This window comes from Mustela lutreola, chromosome 9 (genome assembly GCF_030435805.1).
Source record: "Mustela lutreola isolate mMusLut2 chromosome 9, mMusLut2.pri, whole genome shotgun sequence".
Taxonomy (NCBI): Eukaryota; Metazoa; Chordata; class Mammalia; order Carnivora; family Mustelidae; genus Mustela; species Mustela lutreola.
In genome coordinates, this window is record NC_081298.1 from 126,765,104 (window position 1) to 126,782,828 (window position 17,725).

A 17,725-nucleotide genomic window follows, 5' to 3' on the forward strand; every position below is an offset into this window, starting at 1 on the left:
CCCACATTGGGCTCCTTACTCAGCAGGGAGCCTGCTTCTCCCTCTGCCTCTGCCTCCCTCTCTGTCTGTCATGAATAAATAAGTAAAATCTTAAAAAGAAAAAGAAATGTGACAGAGGAAGTGAATTTCTAATTTTATTTAATTTGAATTAATCTGAACTTAAACAGGTACATGCGGCTGGTGGTCGCACAGTTCTACAGGGTTAGTCAGCTGTGCCTGTGTCCTGCTGACGGTGGTGTCCTTGTCCCCTGGCACAGAGCCCCACACCTCGTAGGTGCTCTGGAGACTGACGCAAATGCCCAGTTTCCACCGGAGTGCTACTAGGACTATCATATGTTCAGCCATGAAAATCACTTTTGTGGGTTAAATTGGCATTTGTCAGCTTGACATTTGTGGCTTATGAAGCTATTCCAGGTGACCATGGCCAGCCTCCCCAGACCTGCCTTATTTCACTCTTTTTACTCGGTTTCTATCCACAGAACTACTCAAATCATTTACCGTTTCCCAAGCAGGTTTCTGCACGAGCTGCTTCCACCTTTCCTGCCTTCCTACCCCCTTCCCCTTTATTGCCCTCACTTTGTCATCTAATTCTTCCTTCTCCTCCAGGAAGCCTTCACTGATACCCTAAACTAGATAAAGTGTTCTTCCTCTGTAATCCGTAGCATCTTTTCATTCCAGCATACTGTAATTACCTGTTTGTTGGATGCCTTTCTAGATAGACTATGAGCTCATTGAAGGTGAAGACTCACCACACTTTATCCAGAAATTCCTTCTTTCCTCCAAATCTTGATGCTTCATCAGGACTTCCTCTGTTAGGAAGAGAATTTTCTTCTTCAATTACTGCGAGCACATGGCATCTTATAGCATTGCCTGCTTAGTCCATTCAGAGCAGAGAAATCAAGGACATGAGTTATCCTGACGTATCTGGTTCTACTCTAGTACTTCGCTTCCTCTAGCCGCCCCTGCCCCTGGTCATCTGTCCCTTTCCCACAGTGAGAAACCTGGCTCCTGTCGCCCACCAGACTTGTGCCTCTTTGTTTAGCCCTGGTAGCATGGATAGCGGTTTCAAAATTGTTGATTTATTTCTTCAATAGGTTATTGAGATAGAATTCACTCACCATATAATCCATCCACTTAAAGTGTATCAATCAGTGGTTTTCAGTGTATTCACAGAGCTGTGCGGCCATCACCACATTTTTATCACTCCCCAGATTGATTTACTAAGATCACGCCCTGCAGCATAGAGAATTGACTCTAGTGGGCAAGAATGGAAGGGGAGAGCCAGCAAGGGCTGTCAGGTGGTCCCAGTGGCACTTGGTGAGACCTTCCAGATGAGAAAGGCGGCGGGGGGCACTAAGGGGGCTGTGAAAGGGGCTTGAGGGTCTGGTTTCAGAGAAGAGCCAGCAGGACCAGGTAACAGCTTGGATGTGGGGCCTCAGGAAACGAGAGAAAGCCAGAAGCTGTCCACTTTGAGCTTGCTGGTTGGGTGAAGGATGATGCTCTTCATTTAAACTGGCCTTTGGGGGAGGCGCCTGGGTGGCTCTATGGGTTAAAGCCTCAGCCTTCAGCTCAGGTTATGATCCCGGGGTCTTGGGATCAAGCCCTGCATCGGGCTCTCTGCTCAGCGGGGAGCCTGCTTCCTCCTCTCTCTCTGCCTGCTTCTCTGCCTATTTGTGATCTCTGTCTCTCAAATAAATGAATAAAATCTTCAAAAATAAATAAATAAATAAACTGGCCTTTGGGGGTGCAGCAGATGAGGAAGTGGGTGGAGAGAGTCAGGGGTTCCAGTGTGAACATGTCGGGTTTGGGAGGCCTCTTAGGCAGCCCCTCGGAGATGCTGCGTAGGCCTCAAGTACACAATCCTGGGGCTCCAGAGAGGGGTCACGGCTGGAGATGCAAAGTTGTGGGGATTACAGTAATACCGTTTTGGTAAGATTATCCTGAGAATAAGCAAAAGAGCATATGTGACATTCTCTGATAAGGTCACAGGTACTTTCTTGATAATGACAACTACATTATCTTCCTTAATCCTTCCTATACTCTCTAAACTAAGCAATACATGAAGTAGATTTCATATTATTGTTATAATTCTACAGATGAGGGGACTGAAGCAGAGAGATTAATGTCCAGGCTCACACAGCAAGCAGGTGTGTGTGGATTAAACCCAAGACTGCCTCATCCAAAGCCCGGGCTCTGGTTTCTGTGCTCTCCTGCCTCCTGCTTAGTAGTGAGTCCTGCTCCCGGAGTGGCAGATGCCTCTGCTTCTGACCTTGTTCCCGCCACAGCTTACCCTAGATCCCCTCTCTCCTCACTCATATCCCTTTCCCACAGCGGGGCCCCTTCACTTCTGCCAAAGGCGCCCTGTATTGCTGCCCATAGAGCTGCTGCTGAAGCCATGAGACTTGAAAGCCCCTGTCCTCTAGCAGAGCGGGTCTCACCCTTGAGTGTGCCTCAGGAGCACCTGGAAGCTTGTTTTCAAATGTGTGGAGTGGGGAGGGTGTTGGGGGGAGGGGGATGCTGCTCTAGCTCCCACCTCCCCCCCTCCCGCCACCAGAGATGTGCTCATATATTCTCACTCCTCTTTTAACTCTGGTTTATTCTCCTCACCTTTGCTTTTACTGATCTCTGATCTAATTGGATAAGATTCTACTATTATATTTTCTTTTTTTTTCTCTTATAATTTTCTATATTTTTTTTACCTGTGTGGGATTCTAAACTATTCCAAACTACTGACTTTGCTTTAGAAAAACAGATTTCTAAAACAAAACCTGTAGGTAAGTTGGAGATTATATAGAGATTTATATTTTATCAAAAGGAAAGTATTTAAATTCAAAAAAAGTAAATCTGGGAAAAACAGGTACACCTTTGAATGTGAGTATATATATCACACATATAGCTAACATAATACCCACGCCCCAACACAGAATTGTCAGAAAATCCATGGACCCTTAAGTTCCTGATTTACTATAAACAGCTACCGATACTGCTTTTCATTTTAGTTTAGATCCCTAGTTATCTGGCAAATGACACTAGTTCTGAATAGCAGTTTTCATAGAAAATTAAAAATGGAGTTTAATGGATTGTTGGTTCTATTAATGTTTCTGATTTCATTCTTATCATTCCCTTCAGAAGACATCCTGGTCAGATTCCCACTTCCTTTCACTTCCAGAACGTGTTCTGTCAAGACCAGTGCCATGCTCGGTGTTCAATCCAGTGATGAACTCCGGACTCGCCCAAGCTGATCTGTCAGTGGCTGTTGACACAGAAAGTTGCTCCCTCTACGTGAAACACTTTCTGAACTTGCCTCCAGGAGTCCTTCTTGTCCTCTGTGGCCTCCTCAGCTAGTTTTTCCAAACCTCCTTGAACTCTAAACGCTAGTAGGCCAGAGGGACCATCTCACTTTTCTGTTTGTCCTCCCCGTGGGTGACCCCACCTAGACTCGGGGCTTTCACTACTGTCTCCATACCAGTGACTTCCAAACTTTTTTTTCCCAGCCCAGACCTTTTCGCTAGCTCTGACCTCACTGGTCTTCCTCCTAGTCAGTCCCTCCACCGGGATAAAAATCTCATAATTAGCATGTTCCAAACTGAGCTCCAAGTCTCCCCCTACCAGACCTGCCTCTCTCTGTCTTCCCCATCTCAGTTAGTGGCAATCTCGTGAGAACCCCTGATGCTTCTCCCATCTAAGGTGTCAGATCATTAGATCAGCTTTCTCCAAAAACACCGTCAAAGTCTGCCCAGGATCTTGCCATCTCTCGCCACCTCAGCAGCAGCTACTGTCCACTCTTTCCTCTCATCTGGAGTGTTGCAGGAGGCTTCGAATTAGCTGCTTCTTCCCTCCTCTCTGACACTTCATGTTCCATAGTGCAGATGATCTTATTAAAGGAGAAGTTAGAGCATGCCCTGCATCTGCTCAGAACCCACCAGCACCTTCTCGTAACAGAGTAAAAGTTGAATCCCTTATGCCAGCCTTCTATAACACTGCTACTTTTCAGTCTGTCTTCTGAAGAAGCAGTTTTGTTTTGTTCTGATTTCTAGTTTGAAATAGACCAATACTTTACAGAAGTATAAACATGAGTTACTACAGGGGCGCCTGAGTGGCTCAGCTGGTTAAGCAGCCAACTCTTGATTTCGGCTCAGGTCACGATCTCAGGGTCATGAGACCTAAGCCCTCCATTCCCCACCATCCCGCATCAGCTCCACACTCCGCACCAACTCTCCCTGTCCCTCTCCCTCCACCCCCTCCCCTGCACAACCCCTGCTTGTGCACACTCTCTAAAAGCAATCAATTGATAAAATCTTCTTTAAAGAACTGAGTTACTACAGAGAGCACGTCCTCTGGTCGTGGTGAAGTAGCTGGTGTCAGATCAGTTCTCCCGCTATAAACTTCTAGAAAACTATTCTAACTAAGCAACTGTTTTTGGAAATTAGACATTAAGTAGGGCAGGACCGTTCTCTGAGGGAAAGGAAATAAATGAGGAGAGCCCGGTGATTGCCCAGGCTTTCTACTGGGAGGCATTTACTAAAGTCTAGTGCTAGAGACAAGCAGGGTAAGCCCTATTTGCTGAGAATAAGGAGAGATTGGAGGGGGTTTGGGAATGCTGGAATTTGCTAAGAGGAACACCAGCGGGAAGGAAAAAGAGCTCCATAAACCTGCACACAGGTCCCGTGACTAAGCTCCATTTGCATAGAACGCGATTTCACAAGACCGCCAAAGAACAACTATCTGGGAAAGAACAGGCCCCAGAGATTTGAAAGTGGACCAACTACGCAAGCTCAGCCTGTTGTTTGAGTTCCAACCAGCCAGAGCGGTGACATCATCAAGCACTGGGAGCATTCCGTAAAAACCCCCAGACAGGCCACAGTTTAGGAGCAGGGTGAAAATAGCCCTAGATAAAAGTTATCCTAGATCTGTACTAATGAAACTTTAATACAGGCCTCAAAAGGACAAATCCGTCCACAAGTAAATTAGCTACCAGATCCTTTAGAAGAAAACGACATTCAACAACATGATCCTCAAAATTTCCATCATCCAATAAAAATTTAGAGGACACAGAAAGCAGCAGGAAATTATGTTCTGCAGCCAGAATAAAATTAGTCGGGGCACCTGGGTGGCTCAGTGGTTTAAGCCTCTGCCTTCAGCTCAGGTCATGATCTCGGGGTCCTGGGATGGAGCCCACAGCAGGGCCTCTGTTCTCTGCTCAGCGGGGAGCCTGCTTCCTCCTTCTCTCTCTGCCTACTCTCTGCCTACTTGTGATCTCCCTCTCTGTGTGTCAAATAAATAAATAAAATATTTTTTAAAAATTAGTCAATATAAACAGATCCAGAAATAACAGTCATGATGCAGTGAATAGAGATGAACTTCAAAACAGCCATAAGAGGGGGCACCTAGGTGGCTCAGTGGGTTAAGTGTCTGCCTTTGGCATGATCTCCAGGTCCTGGGATTGAGCCCTGTGTCGGGCTCCCTGCTCAGCAGGGAGTCTGCCCCCCTCACCTGTCCTCCCTGCTCATTCTCTCTCTCTCTCTCTCTCTCTCAAATAAATAAATAAAAATCTTAAACGAAAACCCAAGCACAATAAATACCAAAAATGTAAAGGAAAATATTAGCATAATGAGGAAAAAAATTGAAATAAAAAAGAACCATCTATAAACATAATTGGAAGTTTCTGCATATATATTCTACTTCAGTGACAAAAGTCTTAAATTAAAAAATAGAACTTCTAGAGTTGAAGGAGATAATACCCGAAATGAAAAAGCCTATGAATGGATTTAACAGTATATCAGAAATTACAGAAGAAAAAGTCCACTGAACTTAAAGACATAGCAGTACAAACTATCCAAATTACAATGCTGAGAAATGAACAGAACCTCCAAGATTTCGGGGACAGTGGCAGGCAGCCTAACAGGATTAGGAGGAGAGGAGAGGAGGAAGGAAAAGAGGGAGGAGAGAAAAATTATTTCAGGAAATATTTTTTTTCCAAATTTCCAGGTAAATTTTTACAAATTTGATAAAAACTATAAACCCATAAGTACAAGAAATTCAACAAACTATAATCACGATAAACAGAGAAAACCATACCAAGGTACATCACGGTCAAATTGCTGAAAACCGGTGATGAAGAAAAAGTATTAAAAGCATCTAGAGGAAAAAAGATGTTATATACAGTGGAAGAAAGATAAGATTTTTGAAGTGATTTCTCATTAAAAACAGGGGTGCCTGGGTGGCTCAGTGGGCTAAGTGTCTGCCTTCACTCAGGTCATGATCTCAGGGTCCTAGGATCGAGCCCTGCATCGGCCTCCATGCTCAGTGGGGAGTCTGCTTCTTCCTCTGCGTGCCATTCCTCCTGCTTGTCCTTGCGCGCTCTCTCTCTCAAATAAGTAATAAAACCTTAAAAAACAATGCAAGCTAGCAGGAAATTGAATGGTGTTTGAAAGTAGTGAGAGAACCTGTTTTTATTCCTTCTAAAATATATAGATTTTCTAGCTTTTTTTTTTTTTTTAAGATTTTATTTATTTATTTGTCAGAGAGAGAGAGAAAGCAAGAACGAGCACAGGCAGAGTGGCAGGCAAAGTCAGAGGGAGAAGCAGGCTCCCTGCGGAGCAAGGAGCCCGATGTGGAACTCCATCCCAGGACGCTGGGATCGTGACCTGAGCTGAAAGCAGCTGCCCAACCAACTGAGCCACCCAGGCGTCCCGATTTTCTAGCTTTATCGACTGAAAAATTCTAGAAGCAGTCATCATCCAGGAACAAGGAACACCCTAGTACGCTGTGATCTCTAAACACTCTTTCCTGGCAAAAGGAACCTGCAGTCCTTGAAGGAATAGTTGATTCCAAGAGTGGGGCAGGATCAAGGAAGCTGATGATATCTAATGGCTATATTAGATTAACACAGGAGCCTACTTACAGGAGCTCCCACTGGCCAAAGATAGGACAATTTGAGCATCAAAAAGATGATTGTAGCAATCAGATACATGAAAATCTATGAGTTCTTAATGATACTAAAAAAGAAAACTCTTTGGTACCCATTGGAGGTTGCTAGGGCACTAATTCATTGTTCTTAAATTTGTTAAATAGTAAAAAATGCCAACCATTTGTTTTACCTTTTCTGAATTATTAATATTTCAAGATAAGCAAAGAGAGAAAACTAATAAATGCAGAAAAGATGATAAAATTGGAAACCGGGTCTTCGTAAACGCCCCCCCCCACCCAAGAAATAATGAATCTAGGCAAAATCATCAGTAAATGCTAAATCCATTAGGTGAAAAGTTGATGGGGGACTTTATAATGGAGAGATGTAACCAATAACGTCTGAATCCAGTGAGCAATATTTTTATTCCATTGTGTGTCCCCTATTTGATGTATAAGTGCACCTATTACCTACAACAGATTCTAGCCCCTTCTCAAAAAATGAAATGGAAGCAAAAGCTTTTATCAGATCTCTAGCTGTAGCCACAGGGTGTAGAGAAACAACTTAAATGGCACCAAGGAAACAGTTAAATCCAGAATGTTGGGTATGCTACTAGATAACCTGCTTTCTTCACAAATAAATGACATGACAGAAACAAGGGAAAGGAAGGACTGTTATAGATTGAAAAACAGAAACATATCAACCAAATGCAATGTGTGTGGACCTTGTTGGAATCTTGATTCTAAATGTAGATGGATGTTTTTTAAGATTTGAGGAAGTTTTCAGAGGGATTGAGTTAAATGTTCTTGTTAATTTTTTTTTAGGTGTGATGATGACACTGTGGTTGTGTAATTTAAGTATTCCCAAGTGAAATAATAAGTTGTCTGAGATTTGCTTCAGCCATCTCTTTCTAGACAAAAAGTTGAGTGAAGGAAGAATATATTCAATAAGTTGACAAAATGTTAGTTTTTGTTGAACTTTGGTGATGGGTACATGAAAAGTAGTCATTAATTTATTCTCCATTTTGTGCATGTGTTAACATTTCTGGAATAAAACATTTTTAGAAACTCTCGGGCTTAAAGACCTTCTGAATGTCTATAAAAGCCTCAGAATGTGTACAGTGTTGTCTTACAATGAGGAATAATTCTGACAAGTTTGTTGTAAGTATCAGCTTTATGGGAGAAAATAGAATGATGCTAAAGGCAATGTCTTTATAGAAATAAAAGGGTTTAACTGATATCATGAAGTAATCCTGAAAATTCTTTACTTGTAGACAAAAGCTATTAAAGCATCAGGGGGCATTTGGTGATGTTAAATAGACACACTCTACCTGTTTTCCTGCCATTGGGCATTCCCTAAAAGGTGCATCCATCCCAGAGCCCAGAACCTAGATAAGATTGGTGGGCAAGGCTTCCTGGTGACCCCTCCTTGGTTTCTCCTGTTCAGAGGCTGAAGTGTCAGTCAGCGAAGGCTGTTTCCTAAGACTCCGCTTTTGTTCAAAGGATTGGTGAAATGTATTTTCTATGGTCTAACACCATATTCCATTATGCATTGTGGTTTTTTTATTGTTTTCCTTATCATGATTTATTATTTTTTTTCCTATTTTTCTTTGAAGTTTGCCCATTTTAATCCATGTTCATTTCTCGCTCTGTGTGTGTGTGTGTGTGTGTTGTGCTTGCTGTCTTTGCCTCTGTTGTTCCTAGGTTACAGTATAGCCAGGACATACCCAGTCACTCGGCCGATGAGCACGCGCTGATAGCCTCCTATGTGGCCCGTCTGCAGCACTGTGCACGGTCAGTGGTAGAGCAGCGGCAGCAGGCGGGCAGCCACGGGCTGGTCAGAGGGAGGGAGAGCCTTGTTACCTGGCCTTGCCAGCTGGAAAAAGCTCTTCATGGGGGGTTTTTCTTGAGACGCTACCAGCTACGTTTGGCAGAGTTGAAATAATTGCTAAAGCATTAACTTCTGAAAGAGAAGGAGCCTTGCCAAGCCCAGGCACTTACCTAAACAGAGTCAGAAATGCTGTTTTGAAGTGGGGTTCACGTCCCTGAGCTTAAACTGAAAGGCCATGTAAATCTCCAGCAGCTATGCAGTCCCCAAGATGCGCATTCACAGAGCTGTTTGAGGCAACCTCTCACTGCTCATTCTTGACTAAATATCGAAACCTTTCTGTTGACATTCAGAGCGTAGGGTTGATCAACCCGCAGATAACTCACTGTGTCTAAACTTTGATACCATCACCCTGTAACATCTCTGCACGTTACAACTTCATCTCTTCCCCCAAATCTATCACTGTTGATTACTTAAACCAGTGGTTTGCAACAGTGGTACTGGGTCATTGCCACCTGAGGGAGACTTTTCCCAAATGATATGTGCCTCTACATGTGATCATTAGACGCGTTATAATAACTCCATATTCCCCTTTCTCGGAAAACTACTGGTAGTGCCTCACTGTTAATGTGGGAATATGCCTGACTCTTCAGTGGGTCAGGATAGAAAAATGTTGGATAACCACAAACTATAGCAAAGTTAACCCTTTAAAAGAATTAATACCAAACAAAATGCTATTATATTCAGGTAGACCCAAGGCTACCTATCCACTCTGGTAGGTAGCCTTACCTACCACCGGTCTGCAGGGAGAACAGCAGGGAAAATTAATCTCTACATAGTCTCTACATAGCAGCAGATAGACTCTTATTCTTAGAGAGGAATCCTAATTTATTAACCAAGCACATGAGGGAGTCTGGAGCCTTACATTTGATCTAGTTTTGTCCAGAACATGCCTTGGCTTCGTGAGAAGGTGAGCTGACCTTGTTTTTATTTCCTGTGATGACAAGAATAAATAATCATGTGAAAAAATACATATTTGGAAAGGATTATTTTCTGTATTATATTTCATACCATTTCCCATAGTGTAGCCAGTGTGACTAAATAATATTGGTATTTTGGGGCATCTATTTAACTCTAAAGTCTACTTTCCTACTTCCCAAGTACATTTAACAGGCTTTTCCTCCGGGAAGGAAGGAGAGGTCTAATAACTGCATCATGTCACCCAAGAGGGTCTCTCCAGCCAACAGATGATTTCTGTGCAGTATGTCCCACCTCCATGGGTCTCTAGGAATAGAGTTGTCTCATCCCTGGCAGGACAGCTCACTTCTCATCAGTAAGGGCAGTTGTCCAGGTGATTAAAAGTTTCCATGGTGAAAATAGAAGCAGAAGGTTGGCAGAGATTGCAACCTGATATTTCAGCTCCCATAAATTTGTGGGAGGTTTAGCTAAGGTCCTTAAGTGTCCTGGCTTAGGGTTTAGGCTTCCTGAGCAGGAACTGGTGGCCGAGAGCCCGGGCAGAACGTGAGGACTGGGTGAGTACTACATCTCTTCTTGATCTGTAGTCTAAGGAACTGAGCTTCATGCTTCCTCAAAAAAGGCAGAAATTTCCTGGCTAATTCTGAAAATGAAAGTCAGCTCAAGCGGAAAAATAAGGAACCTTTCTAATTTTCCTCTTAATTTTCATTGACCTTAAAACCTCTCATCAACATAAAGTTCTAGTTTCTGGCTGGAAAGCATAGCCAATTAAAGCAACCATGTCGTCCACACTTGGGTATAAATGACAAGTAGAATTACCCTTCCTAGGGAGATGGAACATGGTGGAAGAAGGGGAGATTTTTGCACAGAGGAAAAAATGAAGTTTTTATCATATCCCTTGCCCAAACAAAGGTCAGCCACTCTAAGACTCATTTCTTAGGTTGCCAGTCCCTCTTTAATTTTATCCACTTGTATAAATAAATGTTCATTTTTGTTGTTGTTTTTCTTTTTTTTTTTTTTTTTTTTAAAGATAAAGGTAGTTCTCTTATTTCCAACAAATAACTTTAAGGCACGAATATTACAGTTCAGCCTTGACCTTGGGGCCTTGACCCTAGTGTGTTAAAGCTGACGGATGGTAGCATGTTCTTATTACAAGATCATCTTGTGAGAGGATGATGATAGACTCACGTTTGCATACCTCAAATTATAAAGTATTCAGAAGTGGCACAGGCAAAAGAAGCACATTTAAAAAAATCCATCCTAGAGGAAAGACCAAGTTAGTCTTAAAGAAGTAGCCACAACGATAGAAACAGAGAAAGGTGAAAAAAAAATCTAGGAAAAATCTAGTTGATTCCATACATGAAAAGGTCAGACACAGCTCTATCAGTTTAACGTCTTCCTTCCCGGATTACCTCTCCCCAGTAATTATTACAAGATTTGATGAGAATTGGACTCATGTCTTTAAATTTTTTCGTATTATTTATCATGTTGCTAAATTCCATGGGGAGGTTTTTGGAAGGCCAAGAAGGAAGGGCCACGGTAGAAGCAGGCCACGACACCCATCTGTGATCAGTCATCATCACCTCTGTTACCTTAAAACACCTGCCACACTTCAACAAATAATTCTGTAGCCACAGTCCCTATTGATCGGGGAGTGCCCTGCTATGGGTGAATGAGAGTTGGTATAACATGCTAAACCAAAGGAGTCAGTGATTTCATGATCCAGTCGAAACGTCCTTGTACTATGTATACACAGAGCTGGCCCGCTACTCAAGAACAATTCATCCGCTGGCCCGCTACTCAAGAACACTTCAGCCAGATGCAGCAGCATCTGAGAGCCCACCTACGTAGGTCTTAAAGACCTTGAAGTTAGGGTGCTGGTACTCTTAGGGAAGAGTAATAGACTGGATTAATTCACTCAAAGATGGGGCTATAATTGTGGAACAAACATGGTAAAAGACAGGAAAGAAGCATGAAAGCGAATGTCTGATACCATGAATTCGTCTCCAACTTTACCGTAGGTTGGGCCTACCCTTGCTTGAGCTCATCGGTTTTGTTTGCCCAGTGTTAAGCATACTTTCCTTCAGCCCTCCATTTTTTTGTGATGCTTTAGTTTTCTCCTGGGCCTTTTAAATTCAAGACCTATGTCTTGAAAAGTTACGCATTTTCCCAAAACATTTGATTAGAAATCCTCCCTCCGCCCAGACTTTGCAGATGCTCTGTCTTTTCCCAGACCTTGCATTGAAAAAGAAGTGCCTCCTTCTGATGGTGTAGGAGCAGGGGGGGTGCTGCTGAAGAGAAAGGGCACGTGTGGTCTCATCATTTCTCTAAACCACCTTTCTCAGAAGACCATTAGTATCTATGACCCAGGCCTCTGTTTCTTTTGCTACCATACTTTTTTACAAACTTTCTCCCATCAGTTCTTTCTAAGAGAAAAGCAAGGGTAGGGAATGTTTAATAGACACCTGTTGAATTTTTTTCTCTTTGGCAGTGTCCTGGATAGTCCCAGCCGACTGGATGAGGAACACCGACTTATAGCTCGCTACGCTGCCCGGCTGGCTGCAGAAGCAGGAAACATGGTGAGTAAATGGAACGTCCTAGTAGAGTAGCAGAAATTAGCATTATTTTAATATATAAATGGTAGGGTGATGGTATACATGAAACTATAGGTATGTCAGAAACAGAAGGAGAGGAGTGGGTTTAGGAAAGGGAATATCGAGGCCTTTATTTTATCTACAGTATACTCTTTAAAAAATAAATCAAGAGGGGCACCTGGGTGGCTCAGTGGGTTAAAGCCTCTGCCTTCAGCTCAGGTCCTGGGATCGAGCCCCGCATCAGGCTCTCTGCTCCATGGGGAGCCTGCTTCCTTCTCTCTCTGCCTGCCTCTCTGCTTACTTGTGATTTCTCTCTGTCAAATAAATAAATAAAATCTTTAAAAAAAAAAATCAAGAAAGTCAAAGAGCTAGAATTTGGTTCTTTAAAAAACAATTAAATTAATTACCTCCTAGAAATCCTGATCATGACAAAAGGAAAGAAAACACAAATTATTAATATCACAAATGAAGGGCGCCTGGGTGGCTCAGTCGTTAAGCATCTGCCTTTGGCTCAGGTCATGATCCCAGGGTCCTGGGATCGAGCCCCCATCAGGCTCCCTGCTCAGCAGGAAACCTGCTTCTCTTCCACTCCCCCTGCTTGTGTTCCCTCTCTCACTGTCTCTTTCTCTGTCAAATAAACAAATAAAATCTTCTCCAAAAAAAATCACAAATGAAAGAAAGGGCATTGCTACAGGCCCTACAATATTATAAGGATCATAAGGGAATATCATGAGCAACTTTTTGCTAATAAATTTGGCAACCTAGATGAAATAGGCAAATTCCTTGAAAGATACAAATTAGGGGTGCCTGGCTTGGCTCAGTCAGTAGAGCGTGTAACTCTTGATCTTGAAGTTGTGGGTTCAAGCCCCATGTGGGATGTAGAAATTACTTAAAAATAAAATCTTAAAAAAAAAAAAAGAAAAGAAAAGACAAATTAACCAAACTGACATAAGAATAAATAGAAAATCTAAATAGTCCTAAATCTGTTAAGGATATTAAATTTGTAATTAAATTTCACAGAGAAAACTGTAAGCTCAGAGGAGAGTACTATCATATACTTAAGGAAGAAATAATAACAACCTGACATAAATTCTTAATAAAGGAAGAAGGAACACTTTCTAAGTCATTTTATCAGGCTACTGTAGCCTGATAGAGAAACAAAAAAGGCCATTACAAGAAAACAAAATCAATAACCAAATTCTCTCATAAGCATGGATGAAAACACCTTTAACAAAATATTATTACCAAATTGAAGCCAGCAGTATGTAAAAAGGAGAGTACTCCACAATCAAGTGAGGTTTATCTTAGGAGTGCAGATTCATTTAATATATAAATCAACCAATGTATTTCACCATATTAGCAGTTTAAAAAAGAAAATTAGGGGCGCCTGGGTGGCTCAATGGGTTAAAGCCTCTGCCTTCAGCTCAGGTCATGATCCCACGGTCCTGGGGTCCTGGGATTGAGCCCTATTGGGCTCTCTGCTCAGCAGGGAGCCTGATTCCCCCTCTTTCTCTGCCTGCCTCTCTGCCTACTTGTGATCTCTATCTGTCAAATAAATAAATAAAATCTTAAAAAAAAATTATAAGATCATTTCAACAGCTGCAGAAAAAGTATTTGACAATACAGTGCCCATTTTTTATAACATTTTTCAATATACTGGGAGTTGAAGAAGCTTCTTCAATCTGATAAAGAACACCTACAAAAACCCTGTAACTAATATTATACTGAAAGTTTAAATTTTAGAGTATTTCTCCTACCTAATATTGAGAACAACCAAAGGTGTCCACTTTTCACTACCCCAATTCAAAATTGTACCAAATCTTAGCCAGTATAACATAACAAGAAGAAAAGGGCATAAATGTTGGAAAGGAAGAAGTAAAGCTGTTGTTATTTGTAGATGACATGATTATGTAAAGATAGTCCTAAGGAATCTACAAAAAATACTCCTAGAACAGATACATGACTTTATAGCAGTGTTGCAGGATAGAAGGTCAATGTACAAAAATCGATTATATTTCCGTCTACTAGCAGTGAGTAATTAGAAAACTAAACTTAGGGAAAAAACACCATTTACTATAAGATTAAAAAACACTCAGTACTTATGGATAAATTGAATGAAAGATGTTAAGACTAAAAATTATAAAATATTGTTGAGAGGAATTAAAGAAAAGCTAAGTAAGTGGAGAGGTATGCCATGGAATATTCAGATTCAGTATAATTAGGAGGGCACATTTTTCCAGATTAATCTGTAGATTCAGTACCAGTCAAAATCCCAATAGACTTTGAAGAAATTGGCCAACTGATTTTAAAATACATTTGGAGGGGCACCTGGATGGCTCAGTGGGTTAAAGCCTCTGCCTTTGGCTCAGGTCATGATCCCAGGATCCTGGGATCAGGCCCCACAAGGGGCTCTCTGCTCAGTGGGGAGCCTGCTTTTCCCTCTCTCTCTGCCTGCCTCTCTGCCTACTTGTGATCTCTGTCTGTCAAATAAATGGGTAAAACCTTAAAAATATATATATATATATATATATATATATATATATATATATATATATATATATTTGGAAACCAGGGGACTTAGAAAAACCAAGAGTCTTTAAAAAGAACAAAGTTGAAGGACTTAACCCTACTTGACATCAAGACTTACAGAAAGCCACAGTAATCAAGAAAGTGTGATATTGGCAAAAGGATAGACAAATAGGTCATCCGTATAGTAAACTCATATGTATAAGGTCAAAGGGCTTCTTTTTGACAAGACACAAAAGAAATTGAATTGGGAAGAGAAAATCTTTTTAACAAGTGCTTCTGGAACAACTGTATATTTATATGAAATAACCTCAACCCCTTCCTCAGTTTGAAATGTATCATAAAACTAAAGATAAAAGCTAAAACCGTAAAGTTACTAAAAGAAGGCTTAGAAAAATATCTTCATATCCTTGGAGCAGGCAAGGACTTCTTAGAGAATTCACGAGTCATTAAAAACTGGTAAGTTGGATCTTACTGAAAATAAATTATTTCCTCATTAAAAGATACTATTTAAAAAATAGACAAAGCACAGCCGGAAAGAAAATATCTGCAACACAAGCCTGACAAAGGACAAACTATGTAAAGAATTCCTGCACCTCAGACTCCTGCCCAGTTTTTAAATGGTCTAAAGGCTTGGGCAGAACTTCCCAGAAGATATACAAATGGGCAATCAGCACATAAAAAGGTGCTTGATGTCATTAATCATCAGGAAAATGTCAATTAAAACCATAATGACCCACTAGAATGACTAAAATGAAAAAGATTGACACCACCGATTGTTGGAGACGACGTGGAGCAAATGAAATTTTCATACATCACACACCAAAAATGTGTACAATACGATCCCATGTGTATGAAGTTCTAGAATAGGTAAAAATGATTTATAGTGGCGGAAATCATATCAGGGACTGTTTTCTAAGAAAGGGGATAGTGAAGAGAGGTGAGGAGACTTTCTGAATTGATGGAAACGTTCTACATTTTTATAGAGGTGTGTGTTACGTGAGTTGTATGTGTTTGTAGGATTGACTGGCATACTTAAGATATGAGCATCACATCTCAATGAAAAGAAAAGGGAACCAGGAATGGGGATATGCAAGAGTTTGATTGCACTGAGAAATGGCTACCCAGGGATTTGCCATGGGTTTACTGAAATTTTGAAACAACTTACAATAAAATGTTCTCTATTTTTCTTCCATTTCAACCCTTTGCTTTCTTTGAAGAGCTAGTGCGTATTAATATCCATTTCCCCTCCCTCCACCCACACATTCATTGTATTGATTTGGCAAATATTTATTTTGTTTCTGTGATGTGCTGGATTGGATACTGTGATGAGCAAGTGATTCCTGCCCTCATGGAACTCACAGTCTAGTGAGAGAGACAAACGGTCTAATACACTACCTAATACACAATTTAATACACTATTAAACATAACTACAGGAGCGCCTGGGTGGCTCAGTCGGTTAAGCATCAGACTCTTGGTTTCAGCTCAGGTCGTGATCTCAGGGTCCTGGGATCGACCCCACATCAGGATCCCCACTCAGCAGGAGAGTCTCTTTCTCTCTCTCCCCCTGCCCTCCTCCCACTCGTGCTCTCTCTCTCTCAAATACATAAGTAAAATATTTTTAAAAAAAAAACATAATTACAAACAATTAGGTACAATGGAGGAAAAATAGAAGGGGATATGAAAATGGATAGCGGGTCCCTGACTTACACTATATGGCCTCTGTGAGAAAGTGTTACTTGTGTTGAGATCTGAAAATAAGTAGAAGAGAATTCAGTTTCCTGGGAGCTAAAAAGGACTGAAACCCAAAGCAGCCCCTGGGCCACTGATGCTGCTGCCCCTGCCCTGTGCTTGGGTTTATTATAATTGTCTCGAGGTGCCTTGGGCAAAACCTTGTACGTATGCAAAGTGGAGAGTTGGAAGTGAGGCTTTCACGTTAAGCTAGATCCCTGGAAACATGACCCGGTGAAAGTATGATACAGAGGGCCATCTGTCAGCACAAAGACAAGACAAGAAAGCTTTAGGTTCTCCTCCCTTTGGAGGGGAAGACATCTCCCATGGAATTCACAACCTCAGTCCTGTCTGTACTTTCTTTGGTGCATTTACATTACTTCATAGATTGAGAAACCCAAAGTAAAAATTTAATATAAAATTAATCCTACGGCATTGAGGTGAAGCAAAATAGAAATCCTCTCCTGAGGTTAAGATTCTTAATTGAGGCCAAGCAGTATTCCCACAGAAAGAGTTCAACTAAACCTGAACTCCTGAGCATCTCTGTAAAATTAGACCCACAGTGACTAGATACTAGAATCCTTGGCTATAGAACAACTATGTTTAAAATTTCTTAGACCTGAAAGAAGGAATTAAAAACACGATAAAAGAAAAGACTGTCTAAAAAGACTGGAGATAAACCAAAGAGAACATAAATATTTTGAAAACAAAAGTTGTTGAAATTTAAAACTCAGTGGATAGGTTAAATGTTAGGTCAGACGTAGCTGCACAGAGTTAGTCTGCTGGAAAATACATGTAAGAAAGTTCCCCAAATAGGGGTGGCTGGGTGTCTCAGCCAGTTAAGCATCAGACTCTTGGTTTCAGCTCAGGTCATGATCCCAGGGTCCTGTAATTGAGCCCCATGTTGGGCTCCCTGTTCAGTGGGGAACCTGCTTCTCCCTCTCCCTCTATTGCTCCCCCTGCTTGTGGTTGATCTGTCTTACTTCTCTCTGTCAAATAAATAAAAATAAAATAAAAATAAAAATAAAAATAGAAAAGTTTCCCAAATGCAACATAAAAAGGTGGAAGATTTGAAACAAGTTTTTTAGGCATGGAAGATAGAGAACCAACAGTCATCCCATTGGAATCCATCTGCCCCACCACCACCACCACCAAAGGAAAGTA

At 41.5% G+C, this 17,725-nt stretch overlaps 1 protein-coding gene across 14 annotated transcripts in view; it reads left to right on the plus strand.

Annotated features, from left to right (window-relative positions):
- Positions 1 to 17,725, plus strand: part of DTNB (dystrobrevin beta) — a 236,291-nt gene that overhangs the window by 165,861 nt on the left and 52,705 nt on the right. For 9 of the 14 annotated variants that reach the window (XR_009344378.1, XM_059132453.1, XM_059132454.1 and 6 more), the window contains 2 exons: positions 8,611 to 8,700; positions 12,201 to 12,288. Coding sequence is in view for 13 of the 14 variants with exons in the window: in XM_059132453.1 (XP_058988436.1) it covers positions 8,611 to 8,700; positions 12,201 to 12,288 (178 nt within the window). In the remaining variant the exon portion in view is untranslated. The remainder of the gene's footprint in view (positions 1 to 8,610; positions 8,701 to 12,200; positions 12,289 to 17,725) is intronic. The other 5 variants (XM_059132459.1, XM_059132466.1, XM_059132463.1 and 2 more) reach the window with 1 other exon arrangement.